Here is a 15,300-nt window from a genome sequence, read left to right as displayed (position 1 = left end):
CCAGATATGTCTGGGAAATTCCGGACTATAGTTTATACCAGTGGTTCTTAACCTTTTTTCCTTGCTGCACTCCTTTCAAATCACCTACCAATTTTCGCACCCCCTGGGTTTTTGTATTTATATAGAATAGACCTAACCAACTTTAATGATGTACCATCCCCGCACCCCCTAGGAACAGTTCTCGCACCCCTTGGGGGTGCGTGCACCCCTGCTTAAGAACCCCTGGTTTATACTTTATATAAAATCAGTACCCTTTTTTGTCACGGTCTTTTGTGTCTTGTGGGCAATAGAATTGTCTACTAACAGGATTACGTGTGTTTAAGTCAGGTCGGGCCAGGCTTTCCGGATCTGGTTCAGACTTTTTTTTAACAAACGGACTTGATTCGGCCCTGACTTCCCATTCTGTTTCCGTAATTTAACAAAAATACAAATTACCTAGCTTAGCGGACAGTGGCTGGACTTAACGTGATGCCAAACAGCCATTAAACGTTCAGGTAAAGCCATTGCCCATTACTGTTTAGTTTTAATCTAGACCTGTCAATAAAACCTCCAGGCCCAAACGGAATGCTAAAAAAAGATTCGGATTCGGGTAGAGCTTCGGGGTTATACATTTTCATAGTGTTTGCATTGTACTTTTATGTTTTCCAAATAAAGTAAAACGAGCTTTCTTTGCATTTTAACACTAAATGATAACAGTCCGTGTGAAAATAAAACAAGAAAATGCAGCTTCATGGCATTAAATTTATTTCTTCTCCGACGCAATCGCAATGCCACTCAAATTCTGTACACTAAAATATGACCTTAGACCAAGATTTTTCGCGTCACGTTTAATCCCAGCCTCTCAAGCAAGATGAGCAACACATTTTGCGAAAGTCAGCGCGATTGCAAAACTTATGCAGCAACAAAATTTAATTATAATTGGACATGCTCAACTGTGTCATTGTCATAGATTTTCCACGGTATGCCTTGGCCAAAACAAATGTCAGCAATATGATATTGTACATCATCCATACCCTATGTTGTACATAACCGATCCTTGTGATTTGGGTTTGAAATTTGTGTGCCGATTTTCAATGCAATACGAAAATGGAGATAGTTTGTATGACGCATGGTAGTGTACGACGCAGCGGTTAAAAGGATGGAATATACGACAAGTCAGTATAAGTATCAGACATGGGGCCATTCGCATTCGTCATTCGTATTCGAATGCATTCGAATACAGGTTTTGGCACCTTCGTGCTGTATTCGAATGATTTTGGCTTTCGTTCGATAGTCCATGAATACAATTCGAATAGTTGAAGTTAACTTTTGAACCAACAATTCATGAATACAAAAACTTGAGTAAATTTATTCGAATACAATTCGAATTGTTGTAGGTTTTTGCCAACCTAAGAATTTGCAAATTCGAATACACGATATTTTTTACGAATACAATTCGAATTGTTGTCGGCCTTTGGCAAGGTAACAATTCGTAAAATCGAATACTTGACTACATTTGTACGAATACCATTCGAATTGTTGTCAGCCTGTGGCTAGGTAACAATTCGCAAAATCGAATACATGACTACATTTTTACGAATACAATTCGAATTGTTGTCAGCCTTTGGCAACGTAAGATACGTAAAATCGAATACATGACTACATTTTTACGAATACAATTCGAATTGTCGATTACCTCCAGACTAGAAGTAGTCGAGAATATTTTGCTATATATTGTTGCCAAATAGATTCGAATACAATTCAAATTGGCAGTGAATGTGACCTGATTTGACAAGTTTTTGTTTATGTTACGAAACAATGACATATAGAAGTTTAATTGTGACGTTACATAAATGGAATTGTGTTACAAAGCTTGCAACATTGGGTTGTTCTCAGCACATGACAGGTGTAGCGTGTTCATGAAGCAAACATTTCATGTAAATTTGGTGAAATTGTTATAACGGAGACTTAAATCAGTCAAGCTAATGTGGCAAAAAAGCTCGTTGGTTTACATTTTTACCAATAAAATTGCAATTCATAAACCCATGTTACTTTTTGATCGAATACCTTTTAAGTTTCGGGGCATTTTATTTCTTTTATTTTCCGCAACTTATTTCTTTTATTTTCCGCAACAAATTGAATGTTATTCGAATTGTTTGCTTCTTACAACAACTGAACAATTCGTGAATACAAATAACTAGAACTATTAATTCGAATACAATTCGAATTGCTACATCTCAAAAAGTACGAAGTATTCATGAATACGAATACACGCTTGGGGTTTATTCTAATAGTATTCGAATTACACGTTGTTGTTTTTTGGTCAACTATTCATGAATACTAATACTTGACACGCTTTATTCGAATACAATTCGAATTGCTGCCACCTTAACATTACGAAACAATTCGTGAATACGAATACCTGACTCGCATTATTCGAATACAATTCGAATTGCCGAACTTTAAAAAGTGCTTAGAATTCTCGAATACGAATACATGCCTTGGTTTATTCGAATAGTATTCGAATTACTTGTCGTTGTAGTTTGGTCAACAATTCATGAATACAAATACTTGATTCGTTTTATTCGAATACCATTCGAATTGCTGTCACTCAAAAATTGCCAAAGTATTCATGAATTCGAATACAGTCATGCAGGTATTCGTAAAGTATTCGAATACAGGACGCGTGTATTCGACCCCATGTCTGATAAGTATATAATGGCATTATAGTTTGATTATATCTATCTAGGCATTCTTTTCACCAGCATTCAAGTTTTCCCAGAGTGTGCCAACCACGCTCTCCACTGTCCCCAGTGTCTCCGAAATGCATTCCGGTTACTGGTAGATCATCTTTGTTGGTCAGGTATCCTTCATCCGAAGTAGTTATATCATTTGAGTTTTGATCGCAGTTACATTTGTAGTTATTGTCGATACACGTTCCTTGATCAAACAAAGAATGATTTTATGCGATGCAATTAGTAAAAACAATTCCGAGATTAAGAACGTTTTTATTCTGTTAAGGTGCAAAGGAATTGTGGATGGCATATATACTGTGTGTCAACCCGTTAAAAATACACTTAAATATACCATAGAGTCTATCTATGTCTATGGCATAGACGTACCGGTTTCCCCACACGCGCAATAGCTGTCTCTCTCACTTCCACCCCAGTTGTATTTCAGTATTCCGTTTCTTGACACCCAGCCTGCGTAAACATGTTTGGTATTGCGTAGATGAGATCCTTTGCACCGATACTAAAAATATTTACTGGTTTAATCTATTCAACGTGAATATTATGGGCTACCAAATGTAAAATTGGTCTTAGAAATAAATGTTAAACCAGTTTCATTGTTTAACGGTGGATAACAATGAGTTTGTGCTGAATTGGAAGACAGTTGGAAATCACAGCTAGCTTATAAAACCTAAAAATGTGTTAAACCTGCAGCAAAAAAATATCAATTGAAAACTGATTTTTGAAAGCATAGAAATTTTCTCCCAATAACTTAATAAAAAATGATTTCCTGATTGCGGTTTAGTTAGCTCAGTTGGTAGATCGCGAGCGCCGGAAAGACTCCTGTGGTGGGTTTGCATTCCACCGCACTTGTCATGTGGAAATGCTTGGGAGACCTTTATTTTATTTGGTATCAGGTCAATCATTGGGCCATGCACACTGGATTTTTTGTATTAGCTAGCAGTTACCTTTATATATTGTCTGCAGTGTTGAGATGCATTGATAAGGCGAACGATATTTTCCATGCTTATGTCGTATGTTACTGTCCTTCGGTAACATCTATGTGGTTCGCATTTTCGTGTAACAATTTCAGATTCACTGTCGTGGCCAATCGATGCTCTTTTCACAGATGAATCAGCTATGTAAATTAAGTGTAGCAATTATTGAAACGTTAATTTTTTTAGCTTACTTGCATTAAAGTGATATCAAAGTTAATTAGCTTACTTGCATTAAAGTGGTATCAATGAGTAACGCAATAGTTTACGCAATTACGTAGCTTGGTTTATTTCCGGTTCATATGAAGGTATTTAACAACTTAATTTTTTACCTTTGCAGTAAACGTAGAAGGGTATTCCCTGAATCCCCAGAGGTGAAATAAGATAATATCCTGACGACACTGCAGCTTCATTGCAACTGGTGGGCACAGCATTTACTAATCAAGCAAAAAATTAAACTTTGTGGAAAAACTGATATACACAAAACAGAAAAATGCCAGCAATCATAAAATACCAGAGCGTTCCAAGCGGGAAATTGTGTTTCTTAATTCCCTGATTGTAGAAACAGACGCAGGTTCTCCTTTTTGGCCTTTGCTGCCTAGTTCACCCTATTCAACCATATGATAAAAACTTTATTGCGGGTAGCAAAATTTTGCATACATTCATGAAGGTGTCACAGAATCAATGGTTTCAAAACAAAGCCGCAGTATAAAATACTTTTTTCAAAGCTTGAAAAACAATGTTTTGTAAGTGGAAACGTCTGCTATTAAAATATCTACAAGACATGCTACTATTATCACGTTTAGTGTGTAGTTTAGCATACTACACGTACAAATTTTTAGCTAGTCAGAGATATAAGTAGGACCGGGTTTCCATTTTAGATCTGTATTCAGCTCTTATCAAGCCTTTCACCTATGAAATACACGAGCTACAATTCAAGACGATTTATTTCTACACAGAAACAAGTCAAAACTGAGTCTTGTGTGATAATTTGATGCTATACTTAAACGCACCCGGCCAGGTACTAAAACGTTTTCTTAAACATTTTGACACAATTAACCTTTGCCACCGACATTAGGTAAAAGTTTGACACTTTAAACAAATGAAGACAGTTTTATCTCTACGTGTGCAAAACCTACTGTGGAACAAAACCGTGTCGCTTAATGTCGCTAAAACAAGGCTAAATATGCTGATTAGGAACAATTGTCTTTCGTCTGTCAAAATGTGTCTCTAAACTCTAATTCAAAATTTGGACTCGTGTCAAGTCACGATAAGAGCAAAATGCAACTTCCGTTACAATATTATCCTAAATATCGTAACTTACTCACATGACTCATGTTTTGAACTTAGGGCAACACTGTACTTGCAAAGCTGCCGTAATAACAATAACAAACACACCGACAAGATTTTGTCCCTAAAAAGTATTTACCTTTGGACCAATTGGTCCCACTTGGCCAACAGGTCCTCTTTTGCCTGGTGACCCAGGTGCTCCACGACCTGACGGACCAACTGTATGCAACTGATGTTGAGTCAAATGCTGATCACTCCCAAAATACTGAATAATTGTACTTCCCTTGCAACCAGTGGATGACGAGTCTTGAGATAAACTTTCACTTATCAACAGTAGTGTTAGCGGCAGACAAATCATGTTTTTTAAAACAACTTTAAAATACATTTTTGGTGTATCTGCAGAAAGGTAATAATCTTTGTTAAAACAGTAGCAAATAAATGTCTCCCGAACTCTTGTCACTACGTTTGCGATTCTGAAAAATAGTCTGAAATAACTAACTTGTTCAAATGGCAAAAACGATTGGAAACCAGGCAAGGATATTTGTAGCATTTTTGGTCACGTACAAAACGTTTTCGTGACATTACTGTGTGTGTAAATCCGTCAATTTTGCGTCAGAACTAGTTGTTTGAAGCAAATGCTTCTTGCATGACGAGAGGCATACAGCAATGATTTATTATAATACACCCATGGTACGTTTTGAAAATGTTGGCATTTTCGCCTTTACAAAACAGAAAGATCAAACCAAAAAAGTTGGAAGGCTTTTTGGTTTACCAAGAGTCCGCGGGTAAAAGACAAGAAAATTTACAATTTTACTAAGACAAATAAAATCACGGTACCAAAAAGAGGTTTAATTTTACCAGTATACAGTAGTATTAAGTCTTATTATGAAAACAAATGGCCTTAATTGTGTGGCCATCTTATACCGTAAAGTGCAAACGTTGAAGGAAGGATAAATGGTGAATGCGAAAGCTTGAAATACACATACAGCAAACAAATAAATGTTTTTATCGCTTTTTGCAAATCGATCAACTGCAGGCCATAAGGTCGGTTTACAACGTACCTTAGGAAATATACTTACAGTAACATTTTGGACACTTTGAATCGTTGTAATTTATAGTCGTGTGCGTCGAGTTGTAAAATAGCGTATTTTCAATGGAAAAGTGGAACAGAGTCGCGTCTATAATTTTACAGCAAGTCTATGACATACGCCAGATAAAAACGTGTATATACAAGTTGACTATAAACAGATGCCACAAAATCAAGCATTACTGTGAGTAGTGCCTTTACCAGCATTCGAGTTTTCCCAGGGTGTGCCAACCAGCCTCGCCGCTGTCCCCAGTGTCTCCGAAATGCATTTCAGATACTGGTAGATCATCTTTGTTTGTTAGATATCCTTCATCCGATGTAGTTACAGATCCTGAGTTTTGGTCGCAGTTGCATTTGTGACTATTGTCGATGCATGTTCCTACAACAAAGAAACATACAAATTCAGTCACTATACTCACAAAAACTTAGGCCAAAATTGAAATCTATAAGTGGATCAAAAATTATTTCGACGTGTGGTTTATCACTTCAAGGTCGTGCTTGTACAGCAAGCCGTAGTACAAGCAAATACAGATTTAAAAACTATCAAAAACACGGAAAGGGCACAATATATAAAGAAAGTGGTTTTCTGCAGCCTTAAATATTCGACCCGGACTAACCAGTTTCTCCACACGCACAATAGTAATTTCTTTCACTTCCACCCCAGTTGTATTTCAGAGTTCCATTTCTAGACACCCAAGCTACACGAATATCTCCATTCATGAATAGAAGGGAACCTCGGCACCGGTACTATAAACAAAAATGCTTGTGAAATCACAATGTGGCCATATTCAAATTTTAGTTTTTTTACACCTTTTGCCTGTTTTTTTTTATGGCGATAGTTAGTTTTATACATAGTTTGTGGCTTATTGCTTCAGAGACATATTTGAGTTGGTTTTGCACACATTTTGAACAAAATAAAACAAACCTTTGTTCACCCTTGAAACTTAAAAAAAACGCTGGATATTAAAATACGTAATATTATGCTGCCATCAATCTTCCAATCATGCCGAATCAAAACTTGATTCTAAGGTATTTAATTTTGTGGAATTGTCTCGATATCAAAATGACCAATATTAGTGAAAAGATTGCAGTGTTTTTTACTGTAATTTGATTGCAAGTTTTACTTACTCGCAAAGGTTTTAAAGGTTTAACCTGAAAACACAATTTATATGTTTAGTTTCATGTCACGTAAACATGTCCTACCAACCGTAGCTCGTAACGCATGTAGCCAATAAACCAAGCATAACCGGGACACGAATTGTACGTGGATTTACAAAGGAGAGGCATAAATTATTTTAACAAATACCTTGATGAATTGTCTGCAGTGTTGTGATGCATTAATAAGACGGACAATGTTTTCCATGCTGGTGGTGTATGTTACTGCTCTTTTGTAACATCTGGCTGGATCGCAGTTACCTGCTTCAATTTCATATTCGCTGTCGTGGCCAATTGACGTAACTGGTAAATGGGTGAAGTTATTGTGAAACAAAACAACATCCATGCGATCGGTGACTTGTAAGAAATTAAACTGTAAATCGAACACGTTTTTGACTAGGTTTGAGGTCGAAATACGTTTTTTTTAATGCACTGCGTTTGTCCCATAATGAAGTGCACTAGGTCAAAAATTATATAAACTGTGATCTCGGCTTTTTTAAGCTGTAGTACGTTCTTTGTAGCAAAAAAATTTTCGGCCATACCCTATGGTTTATTAACTTGTTTAAATGAATATTTTCAAATTAACCATGAAATTTCGTGGAGACACTCCTGATGATCTCTCAAGGTGACCCAGGATACTATAACACCCACTTAAAAATTTTTTGGAACCTTGAACAGGATGTTTACTAAATCTCAAAAATGACAAAACACAGCAACAAAACTGAAAAAATATGTATATTTTCAAGTTCGTTTTAGATTGCATGGCAGCGTTTTTGAGCACTGCTATTTGTAAAACACCTTGATTAACTGTACATCAAAAAAATACTTGAATTTTCTAATCGGTTAACGGCTCTTTTCAATTCCAGAATAGTCGAAGAAAGGGCAGGATCTCCTTTTTGGCCTTTGCTGCCCCTATCACCCTGCCAAGCGAACAAATCGTGTTATTGTTTTTTTATAAAGTGCCTAATAATCTTTACTGAAGTGTGAATGGACTTTTAGCATTTTAAGAGATGAATACAAGCGTAAATAAGCCTTTTTTAATTTAGGGCATGATGAGTAACTAAAACTTTTGAATTGATAAAATGTTTGTACTATCTTATATTTCAAAGGTGATACTACTTAATATCTCAAACATAGTTTATTTGCCAGCAGGCTCCGCATCGAACCAACTTGTTAGGGCCATACGCTACGCAACATGTAATACACCTGTCAGCACACAGTTAGTGTTTACGTATATTGTGTTGAATCTGTTTTCAAAATTTGTTGGTAACCCTTTCCACCACGTTCGGTGATTAAATAAACAAAGTTAGCAAACTATTGTTTTTTTGCACAAAACCTGTAAAAAGGATTAGGTTAAGCAGAACATGTCGTTTTAACACTGAACATGTCCACTCCAAAATCCACAAATTTTCACAGAGTTGTATACTTACTAAACAATGTTTTAATTTACCTTAGGGCCGATTGGGCCCATGTGGCCAACTGGTCCTCTTTTTCCTGGTGGCCCAGACGCTCCACGACCTGACGGACCAACTGGATGCAACTGATGTTGAGTCAAATGCTGATCACTCCCAAAATACTGAATAATTGTACTTCCCTTGCAACCAGTGGATGACGAGTCTTGAGATAAACTTTCACTTATCAACAGTAGTGTTAGCGGCAGACAAATCATGTTTTTTAAAACAACTTTAAAATACATTTTTGGTGTATCTGCAGAAAGGTAATAATCTTTGTTAAAACAGTAGCAAATAAATGTCTCTCGAACTTTTGTCACTACGTTTGCGATTCTGAAAAATAGTCTGAAATAACTAACTTGTTCAAATGGCAAAAACGATTGGAAACCAGGCAAGGATATTTGTAGCATTTTTGGTCACGTACAAAACGTTTTCGTGACATTACTGTGTGTGTAAATCCATCAATTTTGCGTCAGAACTAGTTGTTTGAAGCAAATGCTTCTTGCATGACGAGAGGCATACAGCAATGATTTATTATAATACACCCATGGTACGTTTTGAAAATGTTGGCATTTTCGCCTTTACAAAACAGAAAGATCAAACCAAAAAAGTTGGAAGGCTTTTTGGTTTACCAAGAGTCCGCGGGTAAAAGACAAGAAAATTTACAATTTTACTAAGACAAATAAAATCACGGTACCAAAAAGAGGTTTAATTTTACCAGTATACAGTAGTATTAAGTCTTATTATGAAAACAAATGGCCTTAATTGTGTGGCCATCTTATACCGTAAAGTGCAAACGTTGAAGGAAGGATAAATGGTGAATGCGAAAGCTTGAAATACACATACAGCAAACAAATAAATGTTTTTATCGCTTTTTGCAAATCGATCAACTGCAGGCCATAAGGTCGGTTTACAACGTACCTTAGGAAATATACTTACAGTAACATTTTGGACACTTTGAATCGTTGTAATTTATAGTCGTGTGCGTCGAGTTGTAAAATAGCGTATTTTCAATGGAAAAGTGGAACAGAGTCGCGTCTATAATTTTACAGCAAGTCTATGACATACGCCAGATAAAAACGTGTATATACAAGTTGACTATAAACAGATGCCACAAAATCAAGCATTACTGTGAGTAGTGCCTTTACCAGCATTCGAGTTTTCCCAGGGTGTGCCAACCAGCCTCGCCGCTGTCCCCAGTGTCTCCGAAATGCATTTCAGATACTGGTAGATCATCTTTGTTTGTTAGATATCCTTCATCCGATGTAGTTACAGATCCTGAGTTTTGGTCGCAGTTGCATTTGTGACTATTGTCGATGCATGTTCCTACAACAAAGAAACATACAAATTCAGTCACTATACTCACAAAAACTTAGGCCAAAATTGAAATCTATAAGTGGATCAAAAATTATTTCGACGTGTGGTTTATCACTTCAAGGTCGTGCTTGTACAGCAAGCCGTAGTACAAGCAAATACAGATTTAAAAACTATCAAAAACACGGAAAGGGCACAATATATAAAGAAAGTGGTTTTCTGCAGCCTTAAATATTCGACCCGGACTAACCAGTTTCTCCACACGCACAATAGTAATTTCTTTCACTTCCACCCCAGTTGTATTTCAGAGTTCCATTTCTAGACACCCAAGCTACACGAATATCTCCATTCATGAATAGAAGGGAACCTCGGCACCGGTACTATAAACAAAAATGCTTGTGAAATCACAATGTGGCCATATTCAAATTTTAGTTTTTTTACACCTTTTGCCTGTTTTTTTTTATGGCGATAGTTAGTTTTATACATAGTTTGTGGCTTATTGCTTCAGAGACATATTTGAGTTGGTTTTGCACACATTTTGAACAAAATAAAACAAACCTTTGTTCACCCTTGAAACTTAAAAAAAACGCTGGATATTAAAATACGTAATATTATGCTGCCATCAATCTTCCAATCATGCCGAATCAAAACTTGATTCTAAGGTATTTAATTTTGTGGAATTGTCTCGATATCAAAATGACCAATATTAGTGAAAAGATTGCAGTGTTTTTTACTGTAATTTGATTGCAAGTTTTACTTACTCGCAAAGGTTTTAAAGGTTTAACCTGAAAACACAATTTATATGTTTAGTTTCATGTCACGTAAACATGTCCTACCAACCGTAGCTCGTAACGCATGTAGCCAATAAACCAAGCATAACCGGGACACGAATTGTACGTGGATTTACAAAGGAGAGGCATAAATTATTTTAACAAATACCTTGATGAATTGTCTGCAGTGTTGTGATGCATTAATAAGACGGACAATGTTTTCCATGCTGGTGGTGTATGTTACTGCTCTTTTGTAACATCTGGCTGGATCGCAGTTACCTGCTTCAATTTCATATTCGCTGTCGTGGCCAATTGACGTAACTGGTAAATGGGTGAAGTTATTGTGAAACAAAACAACATCCATGCGATCGGTGACTTGTAAGAAATTAAACTGTAAATCGAACACGTTTTTGACTAGGTTTGAGGTCGAAATACGTTTTTTTTAATGCACTGCGTTTGTCCCATAATGAAGTGCACTAGGTCAAAAATTATATAAACTGTGATCTCGGCTTTTTTAAGCTGTAGTACGTTCTTTGTAGCAAAAAAATTTTCGGCCATACCCTATGGTTTATTAACTTGTTTAAATGAATATTTTCAAATTAACCATGAAATTTCGTGGAGACACTCCTGATGATCTCTCAAGGTGACCCAGGATACTATAACACCCACTTAAAAATTTTTTGGAACCTTGAACAGGATGTTTACTAAATCTCAAAAATGACAAAACACAGCAACAAAACTGAAAAAATATGTATATTTTCAAGTTCGTTTTAGATTGCATGGCAGCGTTTTTGAGCACTGCTATTTGTAAAACACCTTGATTAACTGTACATCAAAAAAATACTTGAATTTTCTAATCGGTTAACGGCTCTTTTCAATTCCAGAATAGTCGAAGAAAGGGCAGGATCTCCTTTTTGGCCTTTGCTGCCCCTATCACCCTGCCAAGCGAACAAATCGTGTTATTGTTTTTTTATAAAGTGCCTAATAATCTTTACTGAAGTGTGAATGGACTTTTAGCATTTTAAGAGATGAATACAAGCGTAAATAAGCCTTTTTTAATTTAGGGCATGATGAGTAACTAAAACTTTTGAATTGATAAAATGTTTGTACTATCTTATATTTCAAAGGTGATACTACTTAATATCTCAAACATAGTTTATTTGCCAGCAGGCTCCGCATCGAACCAACTTGTTAGGGCCATACGCTACGCAACATGTAATACACCTGTCAGCACACAGTTAGTGTTTACGTATATTGTGTTGAATCTGTTTTCAAAATTTGTTGGTAACCCTTTCCACCACGTTCGGTGATTAAATAAACAAAGTTAGCAAACTATTGTTTTTTTGCACAAAACCTGTAAAAAGGATTAGGTTAAGCAGAACATGTCGTTTTAACACTGAACATGTCCACTCCAAAATCCACAAATTTTCACAGAGTTGTATACTTACTAAACAATGTTTTAATTTACCTTAGGGCCGATTGGGCCCATGTGGCCAACTGGTCCTCTTTTTCCTGGTGGCCCAGACGCTCCACGACCTGACGGACCAACTGGATGCAACTGATGTTGAGTCAAATGCTGATCACTCCCAAAATACTGAATAATTGTACTTCCCTTGCAACCAGTGGATGACGAGTCTTGAGATAAACTTTCACTTATCAACAGTAGTGTTAGCGGCAGACAAATCATGTTTTTTAAAACAACTTTAAAATACATTTTTGGTGTATCTGCAGAAAGGTAATAATCTTTGTTAAAACAGTAGCAAATAAATGTCTCTCGAACTTTTGTCACTACGTTTGCGATTCTGAAAAATAGTCTGAAATAACTAACTTGTTCAAATGGCAAAAACGATTGGAAACCAGGCAAGGATATTTGTAGCATTTTTGGTCACGTACAAAACGTTTTCGTGACATTACTGTGTGTGTAAATCCATCAATTTTGCGTCAGAACTAGTTGTTTGAAGCAAATGCTTCTTGCATGACGAGAGGCATACAGCAATGATTTATTATAATACACCCATGGTACGTTTTGAAAATGTTGGCATTTTCGCCTTTACAAAACAGAAAGATCAAACCAAAAAAGTTGGAAGGCTTTTTGGTTTACCAAGAGTCCGCGGGTAAAAGACAAGAAAATTTACAATTTTACTAAGACAAATAAAATCACGGTACCAAAAAGAGGTTTAATTTTACCAGTATACAGTAGTATTAAGTCTTATTATGAAAACAAATGGCCTTAATTGTGTGGCCATCTTATACCGTAAAGTGCAAACGTTGAAGGAAGGATAAATGGTGAATGCGAAAGCTTGAAATACACATACAGCAAACAAATAAATGTTTTTATCGCTTTTTGCAAATCGATCAACTGCAGGCCATAAGGTCGGTTTACAACGTACCTTAGGAAATATACTTACAGTAACATTTTGGACACTTTGAATCGTTGTAATTTATAGTCGTGTGCGTCGAGTTGTAAAATAGCGTATTTTCAATGGAAAAGTGGAACAGAGTCGCGTCTATAATTTTACAGCAAGTCTATGACATACGCCAGATAAAAACGTGTATATACAGGTTGACTATAAACAGATGCCACAAAATCAAGCATTACTGTGAGTAGTGCCTTTACCAGCATTCGAGTTTTCCCAGGGTGTGCCAACCAGCCTCGCCGCTGTCCCCAGTGTCTCCGAAATGCATTTCAGATACTGGTAGATCATCTTTGTTTGTTAGATATCCTTCATCCGATGTAGTTACAGATCCTGAGTTTTGGTCGCAGTTGCATTTGTGACTATTGTCGATGCATGTTCCTACAACAAAGAAACATACAAATTCAGTCACTATACTCACAAAAACTTAGGCCAAAATTGAAATCTATAAGTGGATCAAAAATTATTTCGACGTGTGGTTTATCACTTCAAGGTCGTGCTTGTACAGCAAGCCGTAGTACAAGCAAATACAGATTTAAAAACTATCAAAAACACGGAAAGGGCACAATATATAAAGAAAGTGGTTTTCTGCAGCCTTAAATATTCGACCCGGACTAACCAGTTTCTCCACACGCACAATAGTAATTTCTTTCACTTCCACCCCAGTTGTATTTCAGAGTTCCATTTCTAGACACCCAAGCTACACGAATATCTCCATTCAGGAATAGAAGGGAACCTCGGCACCGGTACTATAAACAAAAATGCTTGTGAAATCACAATGTGGCCATATTCAAATTTTAGTTTTTTTACACCTTTTGCCTGTTTTTTTTATGGCGATAGTTGGTTTTATACATAGTTTGTGGCTTATTGCTTCAGAGACATATTTGAGTTGGTTTTGCACACATTTTGAACAAAATAAAACAAACCTTTGTTCACCCTTGAAACTTAAAAAAAACGCTGGATATTAAAATACGTAATATTATGCTGCCATCAATCTTCCAATCATGCCGAAATCAAAACTTGATTCTAAGGTATTTAATTTTGTGGAATTGTCTCGATATCAAAATGACCAATATTAGTGAAAAGATTGCAGTGTTTTTTACTGTAATTTGATTGCAAGTTTTACTTACTCGCAAAGGTTTTAAAGGTTTAACCTGAAAACACAATTTATATGTTTAGCTTCATGTCACGTAAACATGTCCTACCAACCGTAGCTCGTAACGCATGTAGCCAATAAACCAAGCATAACCGGGACACGAAATGTACGTGGATTTACAAAGGAGAGGCATAAATTATTTTAACAAATACCTTGATGAATTGTCTGCAGTGTTGTGATGCATTAATAAGACGGACAATGTTTTCCATGCTGGTGGTGTATGTTACTGCTCTTTTGTAACATCTGGCTGGATCGCAGTTACCTGCTTCAATTTCATATTCGCTGTCGTGGCCAATTGACGTAACTGGTAAATGGGTGAAGTTATTGTGAAACAAAACAACATCCATGCGATCGGTGACTTGTAAGAAATTAAACTGTAAATCGAACACGTTTTTGACAAGGTTTGAGGTCGAAATACGTTTTTTTTAAATGCACTGCGTTTGTCCCATAATGAAGTGCACTAGGTCAAAAATTATATAAACTGTGATCTCGGCTTTTTTAAGCTGTAGTACGTTCTTTGTAGCAAAAAAATTTTCGGCCATACCCCATGGTTTATTAACTTGTTTAAATGAATATTTTCAAATTAACCATGAAATTTCGAGGAGACACTCCTGATGATCTCTCAAGGTGACCCAGGATACTATAACACCCACTTAAAAATGTTTTGGAACCTTGAACAGGATGTTTACTAAATCTCAAAAATGACAAAACACAGCAACAAAACTGAAAAAATATGTATATTTTCAAGTTCGTTTTAGATTGCATGGCAGCGTTTTTGAGCACTGCTATTTGTAAAACACCTTGATTAACTGTACATCAAAAAAATACTTGAATTTTCTAATCGGTTAACGGCTCTTTTCAATTCCAGAATAGTCGAAGAAAGGGCAGGATCTCCTTTTTGGCCTTTGCTGCCCCTATCACCCTGCCAAGCGAACAAATCGTGTTATTGTTTTTTTATAA

General features: G+C 36.3%; 6 protein-coding genes across 6 annotated transcripts; all 6 read right to left on the bottom strand.

Annotated features, from left to right (window-relative positions):
• Positions 1 to 2,737: 2,737 nt before the first annotated feature.
• LOC145210105 (contactin-associated protein-like 5) lies at positions 2,738 to 5,610 on the bottom strand. The gene is made up of 6 exons (XM_080079965.1): positions 5,133 to 5,610; positions 4,218 to 4,311; positions 4,036 to 4,140; positions 3,677 to 3,846; positions 3,102 to 3,231; positions 2,738 to 2,919 (listed from the first exon to the last, which is right to left on the bottom strand). Exons 1-6 carry the CDS (start codon positions 5,541 to 5,543, stop codon positions 2,738 to 2,740), a joined length of 1,092 nt encoding a protein of 363 aa, XP_079936091.1. The 5' UTR covers positions 5,544 to 5,610.
• On the bottom strand, positions 5,389 to 7,654 carry LOC145232440 (contactin-associated protein-like 5). Its single transcript, XM_080097067.1, has 3 exons — positions 7,387 to 7,654; positions 6,698 to 6,827; positions 5,389 to 6,459 (listed from the first exon to the last, which is right to left on the bottom strand). Exons 1-3 carry the CDS (start codon positions 7,579 to 7,581, stop codon positions 6,278 to 6,280), a joined length of 507 nt encoding a protein of 168 aa, XP_079953193.1. The 5' UTR covers positions 7,582 to 7,654; the 3' UTR covers positions 5,389 to 6,277.
• Positions 7,655 to 7,684: 30 nt separating this feature from the next.
• Positions 7,685 to 8,956, bottom strand: LOC145232431 (uncharacterized). The gene is made up of 2 exons (XM_080097056.1): positions 8,686 to 8,956; positions 7,685 to 8,155 (listed from the first exon to the last, which is right to left on the bottom strand). The coding sequence occupies exons 1-2, from the start codon at positions 8,929 to 8,931 to the stop codon at positions 8,039 to 8,041; spliced, it is 363 nt and encodes a 120-aa protein (XP_079953182.1). The 5' UTR covers positions 8,932 to 8,956; the 3' UTR covers positions 7,685 to 8,038.
• Positions 8,957 to 9,027: 71 nt separating this feature from the next.
• Positions 9,028 to 11,207, bottom strand: LOC145233955 (contactin-associated protein-like 5). Its single transcript, XM_080098723.1, has 3 exons — positions 10,940 to 11,207; positions 10,251 to 10,380; positions 9,028 to 10,012 (listed from the first exon to the last, which is right to left on the bottom strand). The coding sequence occupies exons 1-3, from the start codon at positions 11,132 to 11,134 to the stop codon at positions 9,831 to 9,833; spliced, it is 507 nt and encodes a 168-aa protein (XP_079954849.1). The 5' UTR covers positions 11,135 to 11,207; the 3' UTR covers positions 9,028 to 9,830.
• A 30-nt stretch (positions 11,208 to 11,237) lies between these two features.
• Positions 11,238 to 12,509, bottom strand: LOC145233947 (uncharacterized). Its single transcript, XM_080098709.1, has 2 exons — positions 12,239 to 12,509; positions 11,238 to 11,708 (listed from the first exon to the last, which is right to left on the bottom strand). The coding sequence occupies exons 1-2, from the start codon at positions 12,482 to 12,484 to the stop codon at positions 11,592 to 11,594; spliced, it is 363 nt and encodes a 120-aa protein (XP_079954835.1). The 5' UTR covers positions 12,485 to 12,509; the 3' UTR covers positions 11,238 to 11,591.
• Positions 12,510 to 12,580: 71 nt separating this feature from the next.
• LOC145209108 (contactin-associated protein-like 5) lies at positions 12,581 to 14,853 on the bottom strand. Its single transcript, XM_080079355.1, has 3 exons — positions 14,493 to 14,853; positions 13,804 to 13,933; positions 12,581 to 13,565 (listed from the first exon to the last, which is right to left on the bottom strand). The coding sequence occupies exons 1-3, from the start codon at positions 14,685 to 14,687 to the stop codon at positions 13,384 to 13,386; spliced, it is 507 nt and encodes a 168-aa protein (XP_079935481.1). The 5' UTR covers positions 14,688 to 14,853; the 3' UTR covers positions 12,581 to 13,383.
• Positions 14,854 to 15,300: the final 447 nt, after the last annotated feature.

The sequence above is a fragment of the Phallusia mammillata genome, chromosome 1 (assembly GCF_965637545.1).
Source record: "Phallusia mammillata chromosome 1, kaPhaMamm4.hap1.1, whole genome shotgun sequence".
NCBI classification, from domain to species: Eukaryota; Metazoa; Chordata; class Ascidiacea; order Phlebobranchia; family Ascidiidae; genus Phallusia; species Phallusia mammillata.
The sequence above is the reverse complement of the archived record's forward strand: the minus strand, read 5'-3'. Positions and strand labels throughout refer to the sequence as shown.

What these genes read in the sequence shown, in the direction of transcription:
- LOC145232440 (XM_080097067.1), bottom strand. Translation starts at nt 7,581, where the DNA reads ATGGATGTTGTTTTGTTTCACAATAACTTCACCCATTTACCAGTTACG. An exon ending in ACTGCAGACAATTCATCAAG is followed by an intron (nt 6,828 to 7,386) that starts GTATTTGTTAAA and finishes TTTTGTTTATAG; the next exon opens with TACCGGTGCCGAGGTTCCCT. An exon ending in TTGTGCGTGTGGAGAAACTG is followed by an intron (nt 6,460 to 6,697) that starts GTTAGTCCGGGT and finishes TCTTTGTTGTAG; the next exon opens with GAACATGCATCGACAATAGT.
- LOC145210105 (XM_080079965.1), bottom strand. Translation starts at nt 5,543, where the DNA reads ATGCTACAAATATCCTTGCCTGGTTTCCAATCGTTTTTGCCATTTGAA. An exon ending in TGGGACCAATTGGTCCAAAG is followed by an intron (nt 4,312 to 5,132) that starts GTAAATACTTTT and finishes ATGGTTGAATAG; the next exon opens with GGTGAACTAGGCAGCAAAGG. An exon ending in TTGCGCGTGTGGGGAAACCG is followed by an intron (nt 2,920 to 3,101) that starts GTACGTCTATGC and finishes TGTTTGATCAAG; the next exon opens with GAACGTGTATCGACAATAAC.
- LOC145233955 (XM_080098723.1), bottom strand. Translation starts at nt 11,134, where the DNA reads ATGGATGTTGTTTTGTTTCACAATAACTTCACCCATTTACCAGTTACG. An exon ending in ACTGCAGACAATTCATCAAG is followed by an intron (nt 10,381 to 10,939) that starts GTATTTGTTAAA and finishes TTTTGTTTATAG; the next exon opens with TACCGGTGCCGAGGTTCCCT. An exon ending in TTGTGCGTGTGGAGAAACTG is followed by an intron (nt 10,013 to 10,250) that starts GTTAGTCCGGGT and finishes TCTTTGTTGTAG; the next exon opens with GAACATGCATCGACAATAGT.
- LOC145209108 (XM_080079355.1), bottom strand. Translation starts at nt 14,687, where the DNA reads ATGGATGTTGTTTTGTTTCACAATAACTTCACCCATTTACCAGTTACG. An exon ending in ACTGCAGACAATTCATCAAG is followed by an intron (nt 13,934 to 14,492) that starts GTATTTGTTAAA and finishes TTTTGTTTATAG; the next exon opens with TACCGGTGCCGAGGTTCCCT. An exon ending in TTGTGCGTGTGGAGAAACTG is followed by an intron (nt 13,566 to 13,803) that starts GTTAGTCCGGGT and finishes TCTTTGTTGTAG; the next exon opens with GAACATGCATCGACAATAGT.
- LOC145232431 (XM_080097056.1), bottom strand. Translation starts at nt 8,931, where the DNA reads ATGTATTTTAAAGTTGTTTTAAAAAACATGATTTGTCTGCCGCTAACA. An exon ending in TGGGCCCAATCGGCCCTAAG is followed by an intron (nt 8,156 to 8,685) that starts GTAAATTAAAAC and finishes TTCGCTTGGCAG; the next exon opens with GGTGATAGGGGCAGCAAAGG.
- LOC145233947 (XM_080098709.1), bottom strand. Translation starts at nt 12,484, where the DNA reads ATGTATTTTAAAGTTGTTTTAAAAAACATGATTTGTCTGCCGCTAACA. An exon ending in TGGGCCCAATCGGCCCTAAG is followed by an intron (nt 11,709 to 12,238) that starts GTAAATTAAAAC and finishes TTCGCTTGGCAG; the next exon opens with GGTGATAGGGGCAGCAAAGG.